At 60.3% G+C, this 15,970-nt stretch overlaps 1 protein-coding gene across 2 annotated transcripts in view; it reads left to right on the forward strand.

Annotated features, from left to right (window-relative positions):
* Nucleotides 1-260: 260 nt before the first annotated feature.
* WNT4 (Wnt family member 4) overlaps nucleotides 261-15,970 on the forward strand; it is a 29,060-nt gene continuing 13,350 nt past the window's right edge. The window contains exons 1-2 of one of the 2 annotated variants that reach the window (XM_019461718.2): nucleotides 261-567; nucleotides 14,653-14,888. In XM_019461718.2, the coding sequence (XP_019317263.1) occupies nucleotides 491-567; nucleotides 14,653-14,888 (313 nt within the window). In that variant the 5' untranslated portion in view covers nucleotides 261-490. The remainder of the gene's footprint in view (nucleotides 568-14,652; nucleotides 14,889-15,970) is intronic. The other variant, XM_019461717.2, reaches the window with a different exon arrangement.

Here is a 15,970-nt window from a genome sequence, read left to right on the forward strand (position 1 = left end):
CGTGCCCGGAGCGGGCTCCGGCCCTAAGTCCTCCGGGGGCGCCCGGCCGGGGAGGCCCCCGGAGAAGCCCAGTCCCGCGGGCCAGGGCGGCAGCCGCCGCCGCCGCCGCCGCTCCGGCCCGCCCCCGGGGGGGGGGGGGGTGTCCCGGGCCGCTGGGCCCGCCCAGGTAACCCCATCCTCGGCCCGCCCCTGGCCCGCCCCCCCGGCCGCCCGCCCGCCCGCCCGCCCGCCTCCGCCGCCGCCGCCGCCGCCGCCGCCGCCGCATCCCGGCTCTGGGGCGGCGCTGACAGTCTGGTCCGCGCCGGGCAGCGGGCGCAGCAGCCGGCAGGGCTGACGGCAGGCACGGAGGCAGAGCCCCGCCGCGCGCGCGCCCCGGCCCGCGCCCCGGCGCCGCGCCCCAGCCCGCCCGCGGGGCGCCCACCTGCCGCCCCGACGGGAGGCCCCCCGCGGCCGCAGCCGCTGCCCGGGGCCGGGCGCCCGCGGCGGCACCATGAGTCCCCGCTCGTGCCTGCGTTCGCTGCGCCTCCTGGTCTTCGCCGTCTTCTCGGCCGCCGCGAGCAACTGGCTGTAAGTCGGGCCGGGACCCGGCTGGGCCGGGCGGGGCGGGGCGGGGCAGGCCCCGGGGGCAGCGGCCGGTGCCAGGCGGCGCGGGGCAGCGGGCGCGGGGGCGCCCGGCAGGTGTCTCGGCCGCGGGACGCGAGGCTCGCTCGCCCTCTCCGCTGCCGCTGCCGCCGCCGCCGCCGCCTGGGCCTCCCTCTGGGCACCGCTCCTGCCCGGGTGCGGCTCCCAGCCCAGAGGCGGCAGGGGTGGTGGCGGCATCCGCACCCATAGGCGGCCTGGGGCGCCCGAGAGCGCGAGGGTACGAGCGCGGGGCGGCGGCCGGGGTGGGGCGCCAGGCTCCGAGCGCAGACCGGGCTCGGCTGACAGGTCGCCGGGGAAGCCCATTACCGAGTAGGAGTCTGGGTCCTAATAGCAGGTTAATCCCGAGCAGTCCAGGAGCGAGCTCCCCGCGCCGAGCTGCGCCGAGCTGCGGGCTGGGCTGGAGGCGTGCAGGGACCTGTTTCTGCTTGGGGGGCGGGAGCCAGGAGTAGAAAGAGGGAAGGGATCGGGACACCCAGCCTCAGAGAGCCTGCGGCTGGAGGTGGCCTGCCTTTTCCTCCCTGGGGCAGGAAGAAACTCCGTCCAGCCCTTGAAGAAGACAACAGCCCAGCACCTCTCTGTGTTTCTACCTAAGGAGGAGGGTGGCCGGGGGTGACCGCTGGTGGCCTGTTTCTCTGTTGCTGGGCCTGGCTCAGGTGACTCCCTGGGAAGGGACAGAGGGCTCACTGAGGGGTCTCAGGTGGAGGAGGTGGGGGTTCTAAAGGGATGAGCTTTGGTGAGTAGATGAACAGGGAAGGGAGAAGACTCCGGAGCCCTTCTTCATCCCCCCATCAGTGATGGTTCCCCCGGCCCCAGGCTTAACTCTGGCCCCAGTTCCTTCTGCCCAGAGCTCTGCCCCCATCGGCTGTGGGCAGCCAGTGGGGAGCCAAGCTCCAATATTGATCTGAAAAGCATGAGGTGGGAAGGGGGATGGCCCACAGTGTAGCTGGGGTTTCCATGGAGACAGCGGGAGAGGAAAAAATTTCCTCTGCATCAAGACTAAAGAACAAATATCTCCCATGAAATTGCCCCGAGTGTCCAATGGCTGTTGCTATGAGGTCATTGCGGCCAGCCGGAGCCCTGCAGGCTGGAAGGAGTGTGTTCGTTGGGGTCAGAGCCACCCAGGGCTTGGGGGACCGAGGTGATGTGGAATTCTCCCAGCTGTTGGGAGAGCGAGCGACTCCAAGGCAGCCCGAAGTGGCTGCAGAGCTTTTGTTTTTCTTGGAGACTTAATTTGATTAACACTTCAGGGGCAGTGGCAAAGCTACAGGAACCAGGGCACTCTCACCTCCTCCCGTTACCCCCCGCGGGCCAGCCTCCTGAGTGGGGACTAGGTCCCAGAGATGAGGAGGAGGGAAGCTGATTTGGAACCAGGGGTTCTGGGGTCCCCAGAGCTGACCCTTGAAAGCAGGGGTTCAGAGCCAGGGTCTCCAAAGTGAGCATGAGCATCAGAAGAACAAGAACTGGGGCTGGCCCACCCAGTGCCAAGGGCTACGAAGAGGAGGACAACAAAGTGGCAGTTCCAGAATCGGACCCAGGCCTTCAGGGAAGAGAGCAGCATCCATAGGGAAAAGTCCCTCAAGAGCATCCAGTGTTTGAGCTCCTTTTACAGAGGAGGAAACTGAGGCCCCAGGAGGGGAAGCTACTTGCCCAAACTCAGAGAACTGAACCCAGGTGCTGCTTCCCAGGCCTTGACATACCCCTTCCCTGAAGCCGTCCCAAAGTTGAGCCAACGTGGCCCAGGTGGTGTCACCAGCCACCCTCAGCCACGTCCAAACCCAAAATCCCAGCCAGGGAGGCAGTCCCAGCTTTGGGTCTCGCAAAACCATGGGGGAATTCCAACAACTCCCTCGAGGGGGGCGGGGTGAGGAGGGGCGGCCTGGAGGGAGAAGAGAGGTTGGCAAACCTGTTCTCTGCGGTGGTGATGGCTCAGGTTGCCACGAAGCAGGTCTCTGGATGACCCAGCTCGCTCCTGCTCCACCCCGGGCTCTGAGCCAAGGGTCTCTGCACAGCCCAAGACGGAAAGCATAAGGGGCTTCCCGGGACCCCTATCAAACCAGAGGGGCAGTGATGGAGAAGAGATCTCTGGGCACATTCCAAGACGGGGTCGTTCGTCTTGTATTTATCAACCTCCATCCCTGAGACAGGGACTGAGCCCACTCACAGCCTGGTCTCCAAGGACCTTGGGGTCTAGAAAGACGGGACAGAAGTAAAAACACGAATGGGTGGGACAGTGTGCATGCTAGTGCCCTCAGAGGAAAGGTTTGGTGCGAGCTGGAGCAGTCACAGAGGGGACTTGGCCTGGAGGTGGCAGAATCACGACAATAGTAGTAATCAGTATTGTAACAGCTCCCAGCGCATTATCTAGATCCTGACAACATCTGAATCTCGTTCCACAGATGGGAAGACTGGGGATCACAGAGGTCACTGCCCAAAGTCACCTAGTTAGTAAATGGCAGGGGCACCTGACCCAAAAGCTGCCTTTAGAAGGAAGAGCTGTGGGCAGGCAGGTGTCCACCCAGGCAGGGTGGCTGGCACTATCTTTTTCAAGTGTGAGTCACGGTGGAGGTCTGGTCCCCAGAGGGCGGCCGGCAATGTTCTCAGAGGGGCAACGCCTGGGTGTCCGTTCCCATTCAAGTACCTGGAGTCAGGCTTTAGTCCAGGGTCGGCTGGCTGGCCGGTTGCAAGAGACGATGCTGTCTGTTGTCTCAGAAGGGCGGCGGCCTGCCGGGGAGGCCAGGTGTCCCACTGCGTGCAGCTGTCGGGCAGGACGGAGCCTGGAGCTGGGAGGGCTCCCCAGCCTGAGGCCCGGGCAAGCCCAGAGAAGCTGAAAGCTGCCGATCAGACTCATGTCTGGCACCCCGGGCGAGCCGGCAGCTTGTGGCAGCTCCTACCACCGAGGGAGGGATGGATAGATGAAAACAGTCCGTTGGTGAAAGGCCTGGCTCTGTCTCTGAAAGATGGGCTCAGAAATGGCCCTGAAAGTTCCCTCTGACACTGGGCGTGCTGGGAGTTGAGTCCGGGGTTCCAGTCCCGGCTCTGCCTCCCAAGCTGGCTGGTTCTGGGTGGGCCTCTCCTGCCCTCTGGGCCACAGTCCTCGGCGGATAGCTCTGAACTCCAAATGAAAGTACTAGGAAGAGTCAGGGAATAGCTTGGCGAGGGCTTCGTTATTGTGGATTTCCTGAAGAAAGGGCAGTGGTGCACTGGGCTGGGGCCCCAGCAGAGGCCCACCAGATGAGGGTGGGGGGGCCGTTCCACACTCAGAAATAGTCCAACAGAGTGGCTAAGAACCAGGTCTCCAAGACAGCTCGCAGGTCCATCCCAGGTCTGCCGCTGACCGGCTGAGTGACGACAGACAGGTTACTTAACCTCAAGTTCCTCGTCTGTATATAAGTGGCACCCACTCTTGGACGGTAGTGAGGCAAGTGTGAGCTCGTGCACATAGCACGAGCGCAGTGCCAGGCACGCTCGTGCTGGGAATGGCCGGCATGGCTGCTGCTGGAGGTGGAGGGCGGCTGTTGGTGCGATGGGGGAGTCGTGTCCTTGTTTATAGGGACGATGGAGAGAATGAGCCTTCAGCCTGCTGCTCGCAAGCCCTGTTTACCCCAGACTGCTCTGTCGGGTCTTACTGCTCTTACACGGGTCACACAGGTAGGATCATCGGCTGCCACCTCCCTGCTCTTCAACCAGGGCTCCTGCAAGAGCCTCACAAAGCCAGGGAGGTCCGGCCCGGCTCACAGGCAAATCCTGGTGGCCAGAGGAGTTGTGTCTGGGAGCGCCCTTCAGGGCGGCTGGGGGAAGCATCTCACCCTCACTGCATCTGACTCCCCACAGGTGTGCATCTCTGGTCCAAGCTCCCGTGTGCCTATTTGCCCAGCAAGAGGGGGGCCACAGGCGGTGATCTCCTTGACCATGAGCAGACTGAGGCCTGACACTCTGGGTGCAACTTGCTGGGCCAGGTGTGGGCAGAGCCAGTCCCACAGGTGAAGGTGTGTGGCACATCTCCCCCAGGAAGAGCCTCCCGATCCCCAGCTATAAAGGATCCCTCCCTCCCTTCTAGATAGTAAACCCCCCTCCTTGGTGCTCCTCCCCTGACTCTGGGCGTCCGATCAATCACTCACGCATCCACAGCCCTTTATAGTTTATGCCAGGATTTCCCAAACTGCACCGTGGATATTTTGGGCCTGTCTTGTGCGTTGTATGATGTTCAGCAGCATCCCTGGCTTCTCCTACTAGATGCCAGTAGCATATCCCCAGGTGCTCTAGACATGGCCAAATGTCCCCTTGGGGGGAAAGATTACCCCCCATTGAGGATCAGTGGTTTATGAAAGCACTTTCACACCCGTGACCCTATTAGAACCATGTAACCTCTCCCTTCCCACTTTTGGAACAAGGGGTCTGTACTCTTTTCAATCTCGCTTCAGAGGCCCAGAGGTGCAGCTGCTTCCCCCAAGGACATTCTGCAAATCAGAATCAGGACTTGAGCTTGACGTGCTCTCGCATGTCCCCATCTCCTGGTTTTTATCCCCATGCCTATAGGACAGTTTCGTACTGTATGTAACTACAGTCCAGTAGGGTGGCTTTGTACTTCTACGAGGTTATAAAACCTGAATGTCAAGTGTGCTTAGGTGCTCAGTCAATATCCGATGGGTGAAAAGGGGAAAGGCTTGTTCGCTCCAGAGGGCTGTAAGTTTTTGTCAAATGGTGCCCGATCTTAGAGACCTCGAGTAGGAGGGAAGCTCCACTGTAACCCCCTGAGTCTCAGGTGATGCTAAGATGGGCCAACGTGAGTGTCAGGGAGTGTGGCTGTCTGTCACCCAGCAGATCTGCTACTCTGGCCCCCGCAGCTCCCCTGCCAGGGTGCACCCCCCCCCCCCCAGATCCTGCCTAAGCACTTTCTCCCCCTCACCCTCCGTGGCAGGGCCCGGAGACCAGGCTCTGCCTGAGGGGTTTACTCAGGCGGCAGTCATCACCCAGCTGTCTGCTATGGCTTGACTTTCTTCCCTCAGCCTGGGATTAGCAATTGAGCAACTCAGCAAGCATCTGACAAGACAGTGTTCCCCAAACCTGTTGAAACTCGCCCAACTCGGGCCCTGTGGGTGCGTTTGCAAAGCTGAGCATTTACGCCAAGCCTCCTTTTCTTGTTCTTCCCTCTGGGAAGAAGGGCTTGGCCTGAGCCAACTGGGCACAGGGTTGGCCAGGGAGCCACGGACGGGGGTGACAGCTACCCCTCTGGCCCCTCCAGTCACCCCCACTGCAAACCAGCTTGCCAGAGCCGCTGCCGTTTGCTCAGCAAACTCAGCTGGAAGGCAAAGCCGCGACCCCATGGTTGCGGTCCAGATGGCCTCAGGAGTTGCCAGGTTTTATCTCTGAGTCCTGAACTGCGTCTTCTGTGATCCAGCCAAACCCAGGGGAAGGCTCGCTCCCTGCTGTGACCCCCACCAGCTCCCCCTTTCCCCATCCAAGCCCCTCCCCACCTCCCCCATCTCCTGGCACTTTAAACCAAACTACGTTCTAAAAGTTCCCCTGACCAAGTCATGAACCCCACCGTGGAGGGGACCTGGTCTAAGCAGAGAGGGGAGGAAGGTGGGTAGGAGGAGGGAGGCATGTGCTCAAGGAGGGAAGGAACCTCCCAACAGCTAGCAGCTCACAGCTCACAAGGGAACTTTGGAGAGGCCCATTAGAAGCAGCGGGAAATTTCTGCTGAGACTCCAGGGGCCTCTTCCTGCTGTGACTCCTGGATGGTTCTTTCAGACCCTATTTCTCACTCTGTTCACACACGGGACCTATCATGGCAAGGCTGGGTTCCAGGAACTCTTCCTCAAGGGCTGGTAACAGCAGGGCATTCCTCTCGAGTCGGGGTCCTGGCAGTCCTGGCACGCCAGGGAATCGAGGGCTAAGTCACGGCCATCAGAATTTGAAGGGTCCCGGGAGATTACCGGTTCAACCCTTGCAGGGACCCTGAATCTCCAAGCAGGGGCATGCCTGGAAAGCCCCATTCAGTCATGGCAAATGCTTGCTTGTCAAGACTCGCCCCACCAGGCACTGTGGTGGGCTCTTGGGGCCACAGAGCACCTTACTGATAGAGGTGGAACTGCATCCCAGGTCTCCTGACTATCTTCCCAGGACTTTCCCTGCAGCCCCACACCCTAGCCTGTCATCCTCTATGGGAGGTTATGAGCGACTGGAGCGAGGAAGGAACCAAAGTTGTCCTAGCTGCCTTGTTGGGATGGGGGCGCAGGTTTGGCCACAGGCTCTCCTGGAAACGGTGCCTTCAGAAGGGATCTGCCAAAGCCAAGGAACTCACTAGCAACCTGGAGCCACCAGAGCATGAGCCCCACTCTAGGAAGCCAGCTCCTGCCCTGGGCAGCTCAGCTGGGGTTTCAGCCACCCCTCCTCGCTCCCACCCCCTGGGCTCCCTCCGCCGAGCTAGACAGGATGAATGCTTCAGTGGCTACAAAGGCGAGAGAGGCACTCGGGGGACAAGCGTCGGGTGGGTCTCTGCAAGGGAGAAGCTCTCTTCTGGCAAACAGGAGGCAAGGCAAGGTCAGGAAGTGCCCTAACTTTGATGCCCACTCACCCCCACAATCACACCTGCCCTGCGGAGAGAAGGAAAATTCCTACCTTCTGGTGCAGCTCTGGGGCCATCCAGCTAAGGTCTGAGTGGCTACTTGCCGGCCCTGAGTCAGCCACCGGCTCCCCAGGAACAAATACTGTGAGATGGTGAGTGGGAGGGGGGCTCCCACTCAGGAAGCCCTCAGGAATGAAATGTAGGAGCTGGGCTACCAGGTGTGGGAAAGCAATGGAAACTGGGAAGTGAAAAGACAAAAACGGGGGCTGCTGAGGCTTCTGAGGATGGACAGCAAAGGAAGCGAGGGGTCCCAGGAGACAGGAGGAGGGGGAATAGTGCCCCGAGGTACAGGAGTAGGGGCTTGGGCTCCAGGAAAGGCCATCTTCCCCCCCCCCCCCCCAAACTGAGGAAAGGCACTTGGGACAAAGAGAACTTGACCTGGGCACTGAGGACTCCAGAGTTCTGCCAAGGCCGGGGAGAAGGTGGAGGGGAGGCTGTGCCCACCACCCCTACAACCACTGTGTCTCCAAGGCTGGCCCCTCCTTACTGGCTGCCCCTCCAGGACTTTCAGGCCAGTAGCAGCAGCCCCTTCCATGGCCCCAGAAGCCGTCCAGGCTGCCTAGTGACTGAGACACTTCCCTCCCCAGTATCCTTTGTTCCTAAAAGCAGAGCAGACGCCTTTGCTGTGGTCCCCAAAAGCCCTGGGACCGCAGAAGGACTCAGCAATGGAAGAATGAAGCCACCTTCCTCAAATCATTGTCACTACCCTACTCCATCTTTGGAGCCTGATCCACCAACCCAGGCTTAGGAGCCAGAATGACCTGCGTTCAAATGCTGCCCAGCCCTGACTGGCTGCATGGCTTTGAACACATGCCTCCCGGAACCTCATCTGTAAAATGGAGGGGGATGATACCGTCCTGGCCAACCCTGCGTGGCTGCACTAAGGATATATTAAAGCATGTGGCTGTTGTTTGAAGAGCACAGGTGACAGGGGACATGAGGTGCCTCCCTTCCTGTCAATCTTGTCCCGCAAAGGGCTCCCAAGTCCCCCAGGCACACTGAGCCTGCACTGGACCCCACTGTCCCTAGCCCCCTCACCGCGGTGCCCCAGCCTCTGATCTCCTAAAGCACCCACTTCTGTCCCACCTGTTGGACCCCTGGTCCCTGGAGGGTCCGACCAGTGGGCCCAGGTCACCGGCAAGCATCCTTCAGCTCTGCGTGCTCCATCGGAGCAAGCTGTGTCCAAGCTCTGCGGTGGGGATGGAGGCCGAAGTGTCCACCCTTCCCAGTGGGGGTGTGTCCTTCCCTCAGGCTGGTGAACCCCCGTCTAAAAGAGCCGAGCAAAAGAAGACCAGTGAACAGGACTGTTCTGCGGTCCAGCAGAGGGCCCAGCTCGAGGGACTGCGCGGGGGCTTTGAGGTGGCAGTGATGATGAAGGTGATGACGGTAAACACCTTAATGACCACAGTGATGATCAATAGGACTTGGTAATGTTGCCAACCGGGGAGCAGTGGCTACTATGTGAACATTTAATCCGTTGACGTCTCTTGAGGTGAGAACTATTATTCTCCCCATTCTACAGATGAAGACACTGAGGTTCAGAGATGCTCGCTAACTTGCCTCCGGGAACACAGAGCTGGGATTCTGACCCAGTCTGCCATCTCTCTCGCACACTGTGCCACCCTGTGGGCCGTGCGAAACGATAGGTCTCCAGGACAGGGCCTCGGGATTCGGAGACCGTGGGTGCAGAAACATCCGGAGGCCCGAGAACAGCTGAGGGGCGTGATGGGGACCCGGGGAGCCAGGTGCTGGCCACCCCCGGAGAGAACGTGGTCCTGGGTGGGTCCCGTGGCATGCTTGCCTTCACGCGGCCGTGTCTCCCCAGGCGGCTCACTGTTCGGCAGGCACTCCGGCTCCTTCCGGCTCCTCCTCCCGCCTGCTTGGCCTCCTTCCTCCCTGGTGTCCCAGGCACTGCCACTCCTGAGGAGGCTCTAAATGTGGCCCAGGCAGGCAGGGAGGCCAGAGGGAGGGGGCAGAGAGGCCTGGGCTGGCGTCCCAGCCCCCACCTGGATACCCGCGGGGCCAGGACCCACGACACTGATCTGCTTGGCCTCCCAAACGCTCCAGCTATTTCCCGTCTCCTCTCCTCTTGACGCGCAGAGTAAGAGCTGAGAGGAGGCGCAGAGGTGCGGATTTTTCTCTAGGAATTTGTATATTTTTTTTAAAAAGCAAGCAAACCTGGAAAAGCTTGGGACAAGCCCAGCTAATTTTAGTTTCTAATGAAAACAGCAGGTGGCCGAGAGGATCTGATCTCCCTGGCAGGGCCAGGGCCCTCCAGCCTCGCAGGCTTCGGCACGGGCCGGCGGGGAGGGCCTCCTGGGAGGGGCCTGTGGGACCCGCAGCCCCCGTTGGAGAAGATGGGGGCACGAGCTGGCTGGCAGCGGCAGCCGGGGCAGCCCGGGCTGCTGGGGTAACCTGATCGATGGCGGGGCTGTGGCTAGAGTCCTGGGTGGCTGGAGCAGCAGGTGGCAAATTGCTAAGCCTGTACTCAGCAGTGGCAGGAAGAAGCCTAAACTGGGGCAAGGCGACCAGAACGAGAGAAGGAGCAGAGATGGTTGAGGCCCTCCACGGGCCAGGCCAGCCTAGCCCAGCGGCAGCCAATACCGATCACTCCCGGACTCTCTGTGCCCCCCAGAAATGGCTTGTGCAGCCAACATTTGGGCCCGGCCCAGCTCCAGGGTCATCAAGTGGCACACATGTCTCCGGGGAAAAGGCTGAGCCACCTTAGGGTGCAGAGAGGGGATTCCTGAGGCCCCCAGAAAAAGTTGGGTTCTAGCCTCTCACAGCCTCCAGCCCTCAAAGGCAAAGACAGCCCCCATTTTACTCCCTCACCTCTGCTCTTCCCTACCCTGACAACTCTGCCAAGAGGTGAGCCGAGGGGGACAGAGCCCTCCATCATGCTGTAGGCATTTATTGAGCACCTTCTATGTGCCACAACCTGTGCCGGGCCCTGAGGAGGCCATGGGCCAGACACGACACTGAGGGTAGTGTCAGCCCCCAAGGCTGTCAAACAAGGCAGATCTACAACTGGGGTACAGGAGACACAGAGCTCCCAGCCACTCACTCACTGGCTGTGTGACTTTGGGTGAGTCCCTCCACGTCTTGGGGCCTCAGTTTGCTCCTCTGTAAAATGAGGCTGGGCACCAGAACAAGCGGGCTGTGAGGGCAAGGGCCTGTGATGCCCGGGGTCCCAACTCTCTCCGCCCTGTTCCCAGCTGCACATCCAGTCCTGGCAGCCAGGCCTTCCCAGGCAAGATTCTGGGACCCAGGAGAATCGAGGTGGGGTGGAGCTGTGTCTCCTGCATGGAAGGGGACAGCTGTTGAGCCAGATGAAGGCAGGGGCTGGGGGGTGGCACTGGTGCCAGCCGTGGGGAGGGGGGGGGGACAGGCACACTCCTCAGCGGAAGAGGGTTCTCAGCTTCTTCCTGGAAGCTGTCCCAGTGACTCATGGCCATGGCCACCCAGCAGCCTGCCCCTAAAGCCGTAGGACGGTTATTTCAGGCTGCCTCCCCTCACTGAGTCTAGCCTAGGGGAGAGGGGTGGGGGGCTTCCCTGGTCTACTTTATTTCTCATTCAATGCAGGGGGTCCTGAGGCCTTTGAGGCTTGGACACCTCCATCCCCATCTGTAGAAGAGGGACTGTCACTCTGACAGAGGGAAAGGCCTCACAGACCCACCAGTTTAGTGTCCCCACGAGGACCCAAGCTCCGGGTAGGCAGGGACTTGCCCAAGGTCACACTGTGGGCTGGTAGCTCAGCCAGGCCTCCCCAGCCGGCATTCCCTACCCAGAGAAGCCCTGCCCTTGAACACCTCCCTCCACCAGGAGCCTGGAGCCTGTACAGCCTGACCTGGCCCATCGGCTGGATGCAAAGGGAACAGGGGCCAGCTCTGTGCCCCCATGCCCTTCAGGGAATAGGGGACCCCACCCTTATTCAAGAGGCCAGGTCTGGGTCTGAGCAGGAAAGGATTCAACTTGAGGCCCTACTCCTTGTCCCCTCACCGGTGGCCTCCCAAACATGGACCTGGCCCACAGCCAGTAGCTGGGCTCTTGGCGCCCCCTGCAGGCCAAGAGCACCAGGTGGGACCAGGGCCATCCATAGGGGACCTGGCCCAGGCAAGGGGAGCACCCAGACAGGGCTGAGGAGCCAGTGTGTCCCCTCCCCCTCCAGATGCACCCTGCCCTTGCCCCTCCACCACCTTCCCACCCTTGTCTCCCCTCTGGGAGTCTCAGGCTCCTGCCCCGACGCTGCTAGTCTCTGCATCCCTGAGGCAGGACCTGGCAGAGAAGACAGGGGGGTCCTCCAGGAAGCAAGGAATGTGGGGAGAGGAAGGGAAGGTTGGATGCCTCAGCCCAAGACCACCCACCTTCTACTCACCCGTGTGCTGCCAGGGAAGTTGGGGGGATCCTCGCAGCTACAGCACACCTCCTGTGGGCCCGGCTAAGAGCCGGCAGCACCAACCACATCAAATCACCTTAATTTCTCACAGCAGCCCTCTGGGATAGGAACCATTATCTCCATTTCTAGATAAAGACAGCTAGACTCAAGCTCCACAACCAGGAGGTGGGGGGCGGGGGGTGGGGGGGGGGGGCTGATGCAGCCGTGAGGCAGAAAGTGGGTCCCAGAATCAGATCTCCCTCGGGCATAGAAGGAAACATCCCCTGTGGTTGGCCAAGAGCTTCCCCTGAAGTGCCCTCCAGGGCCAGTCTGGCTTCACAGCTGCTCCTGGGATGTGCCAAAAGCCCAGATGCCCACCCAGCCCCGCCTGGAGCGAGGGCCCTGGCACCTGCACTTTCAACAAACTCCACAAACATTTCGATGCTCAGCCAGATTCGAGAACCGTTCCTCTGGGCCAGCCCCCATGCCTGACACACAGAACCCACCTGCTGCTCACACACCTCCGGGGGAGGAGAACTCGGCGACCGGTAGGCAGCCCGTCGTCTCCACCTTGACCAGCGTCCTTAGGTTGAGCGAACCTGGCTCCCAGCAGCTCCTGCCTGCTGGGGCCAGTTCTAGTCCTCGAGCCACTTAAAACAGCATTGTATCCACTTCAGAGGCTTTGAAGTTGGGCAAAACCGGGTTCAAGTCCCTGCTCCACCTCTCACGAGCTGGATGACCTTGCACACAAGGCAAACTACGTAACAGGTCTGTGCCTCCGTTTCCTCCTCTATAAAACAGGGGTCCGTTGGCTTTGCTGGGAGGATAAATGCAACAATGTAAGGGAAGTGCTTAGCCTGGTCCTAAGCTGCATGAAAGCTAACTGTGCTTATTACTGTAGTCATAAAAATGTCCCATATTTCAAGAGGGCTTTCTGTGTACTTCTTTGCTCATCATTTATTCCTTTACTTCATCGGCAAACAAATGGCAAGTTCCTGCCCTACTGCCTCAGACCCCTTGTCAGCCCACCTTTCACACACAGGACCCCCTTTTGCTCTGACCACAGTTCCTTGACTTAGCCAGAACCAGTGGTAACTTCCCCACGTTACAGATGAGAAAACTGAGTCCCATGGAGTGGGCCTTCCCCCTTGAACCTTCTATGGACAAGAAATGTGTGCGGCTTCATCACCTCCAAGCATCTCCACCTCCATGCCTAGAAAGCTCCCCCAGACCAGGGTGGCTGGCCAAGCTCCTGGTGGGGGACTGGCTCACTATAGAGTCGGGGGCAGCGGGATACTCGCTGTCTTTGTTTCGAGCCCCTGTTGTGTGACCGAGACTAAGGGTAGAGCCAGGCTCTGAGTTTCCTCCTGGGAGATGGTGGGAAGGCCCCTTTCCCTCACTCTGCTCACCTGTATAATGGACCAGACTATCTGTCAGGGAGCATTCTGGAAGTCTGCGATACTCTGTACTCTGTTGCTCCTCCAAGGACCTGGAAGGCAGCCCCTGCCAGCCCTGCCCTGGGAGGGGAGCAGATCATGTCCCACCAAACAGGTGGGAAGTGAGGGCAAGGAAAGGGAGAGGAGGCCTTCAGAGTTACCACTCAGCTCTCCTCCCAGCACTCAGCTCCCCCTTGTGCACCTACTATGTTCACTTGGCCCTGGCCAAGGATGCTAGAGGGGAGGGGGGGGGGGTGCAGGCTGAGGGGCAACGCTTAGAACACAGTCATGGGGTTATGCGGACCTGGGCTCCAAACTAGTAGATCTGCCTCCAAACTAGACAAGCCAGGTGACCCCGAGCCAGTCACTTCACCTATCTGAAACATACCTGGCACTCAGTAGGTGTTCAGGCAACGCACACCTCTGTCCCTTGGGAGGGACCACTTCTTCCTGACAGGGCCTTTCCCTAGCTCTGCTCCCATCCTGGTGAGCATTCATGTGTCTTGCTTCCGGCTCTCTGGCCTCCTGGTCCCGATCACAGTGTCTGTCCTTAGGTGACACAGAGCCTCAACTTGCCCCTCAACTTGCCATGGAGGAGGACAGGCAGGGGGAAGACCCACAGGGTTTGAAGGGGTTTGAAGCTCAGCTCTGGCACTTGCTATCTGTGTCACCCTCTTAGCCTTCATTTTGGAATCCATAAAATGGGCATAACAATTACCACCTCATAGATGGGAGGCAAGGGTGCAGCAGAATATAGTGACTGCCACCATGCATGACACGTAGTGGGTGTCCAATGAACAGCAGCACTCCCTCCTGTCCTCCCCTGGAGTAGACACTTTAGAGCCCCTTCTCCCCAAAGGCCGGGTCCCAGAGCTCCCTGACATAAGGTATCTAGCTTGTGATCCCACCATAATTCTATGAGATGGAACCAGCATTGTTGCCCCATCGTCAAGCCACAAAAACCCCAGGGGCTGAGGGAAGAGCACGGCACACTCTGTTTTTAAGCCCTCCTCCCCTGCCACCATCCACACACTCATCATCTCGAGTCCCCCAGCTGCAGTTGATGCTGGTCTCCGTCTGGTGCCCCGGGATGTGGCTGGCAGTGAGGGTCTGGGCCTTGCAGCCAGAACGCGGGCTTCGTTCACTGGGGTCCTCGCCTGGGGGTGGGGAAAGAGACACGAGTGCAGCGGTTCTAGCGTCCCAGCTAGAGGGACGTGAAGGGGTCAGAGCCCAGGGGCCAAGTCTGGCGTAACATCGGGGTACAGACGCTGGTGCAGGGGCCACCCTGGGCCAGGAGGGGTCCCGTGGGGGCCCCGTCAGCATCCCTCTCAGTGCTTTGGCCTGCTTTGGCCGGGGCGGAAGCCTTCTTATGATGAGACGGCACTTGCCCCGCTGGTCCCAAAAGCCAGGCAAGAGGGCCTGTCGCTGGATCCAGAGAGAAGGCTCAGCCACGAGCCACCACCGGGATGAGTCAGCTCCCAGGGACCTGGGCTGGGCACAGCCTCGTCCCGGCAGCAGAGAGAGGGGGAGGGATCGCCGCACCACACTCCACCCCGCCGCCTTCTCCCCAGGTACCTGGCCAAGCTGTCCTCCGTGGGGAGCATCTCGGAGGAGGAGACGTGCGAGAAGCTCAAGGGCCTGATCCAGAGGCAGGTGCAGATGTGCAAGCGGAACCTTGAGGTGATGGACTCGGTGCGCCGAGGTGCTCAGCTCGCCATCGAGGAGTGCCAGTACCAGTTCCGGAACCGGCGCTGGAACTGCTCCACGCTCGACTCCCTGCCTGTCTTCGGCAAGGTGGTGACTCAAGGTGAGGGAGGGGCTCGCGGGAGGTGCGGGGCAGGGGGAGAGCACTGCCTTGGCAGGGGAGCCACGCGCTCATGAGTGGCCAGAGCCGTCTGTCACTTACCAGGCTAAACCAGCACGCTGCCAGAAGGTCACGAGGACGCCGATGGAGGCGGGCAGAGGGGCCAGAACGGGCGTTGGGGGGGGGGCAGGGCCAGCAGAGGGGTGCTGTTCTCTGTGCGGGGCAACACTCTACGGTCTGCAGTGTTTTGGTCCCCGAGCTGCTGTCCCCATTTTACAGAGGAAGTAACTGAGGCTCAGGCAGGGGAAAGGATGGATTGGCCCAGACCCCCAGCCCCATGCTGTTTTTACCCGAACACTAGGCCTCCTGAGGGAGCCCACCTCATTCGTCTGTATCCTTGATGAGCCATGTGGGGAGCCTCAGCACGTCCTGCTCTGAGACCAGGAAAGAGCAGACCCCGCTTCTGTCCTCCTGGCATCAGGGCAAGCCCAGGAAGGGCAGTAGCTTACACACCAATAGCACAAACTAGGGACCAGACACTGTTTTCAGTAAATGCTAACTCATCTGGCCATGGAGATAAGGTTCCATGTTGCAAATGAAGAAACTGAGGCACGTGGAGGTTAAGCAACTCACCCAACGTCACAGAGCTGGCAAGTGGCAGAGCCAGGGCTTGAGCCCATGCAATCCAGCTCCAGGGTCTTGCTCTCAGCCACAGTGAGAGAATGCTGTGATGGGGGGAACACAGGAGGCTTGGGAGCACAAGGGCGGACTCCTCCCCTGGCCAGGGCCGGGTGCTCGGAGAAAGCTTTCCTGAGTTAGGCCCTCTGCGGAGATGAGAAATCTGAGAAGGCATTAAGCCAGAGGAAGGTGGGCAGGGCAGAGAACGTTCCATGCAACTGGAAGGCTCCTTGAGAGGTCACTGGGTCAAGCCACTGCCCTCGAGGAAGTGCTCTAAACCAGCTGCCTCTTTTTCTACTTCCTGAGCTTGAAACTGACACTCCGGAGCTGCTACCAGTCGACAGGGCCCTTTGACTCGCTAGGCAGCAGGAGGGCATTGCCTGGGCCAACCTTTGTCTTGGCACCTG

This window comes from Panthera pardus, unplaced genomic scaffold (assembly GCF_024362965.1).
Source record: "Panthera pardus isolate Hobbes unplaced genomic scaffold, ASM2436296v1 HiC_scaffold_11, whole genome shotgun sequence".
In the NCBI taxonomy this organism is placed as follows: domain Eukaryota; kingdom Metazoa; phylum Chordata; class Mammalia; order Carnivora; family Felidae; genus Panthera; species Panthera pardus.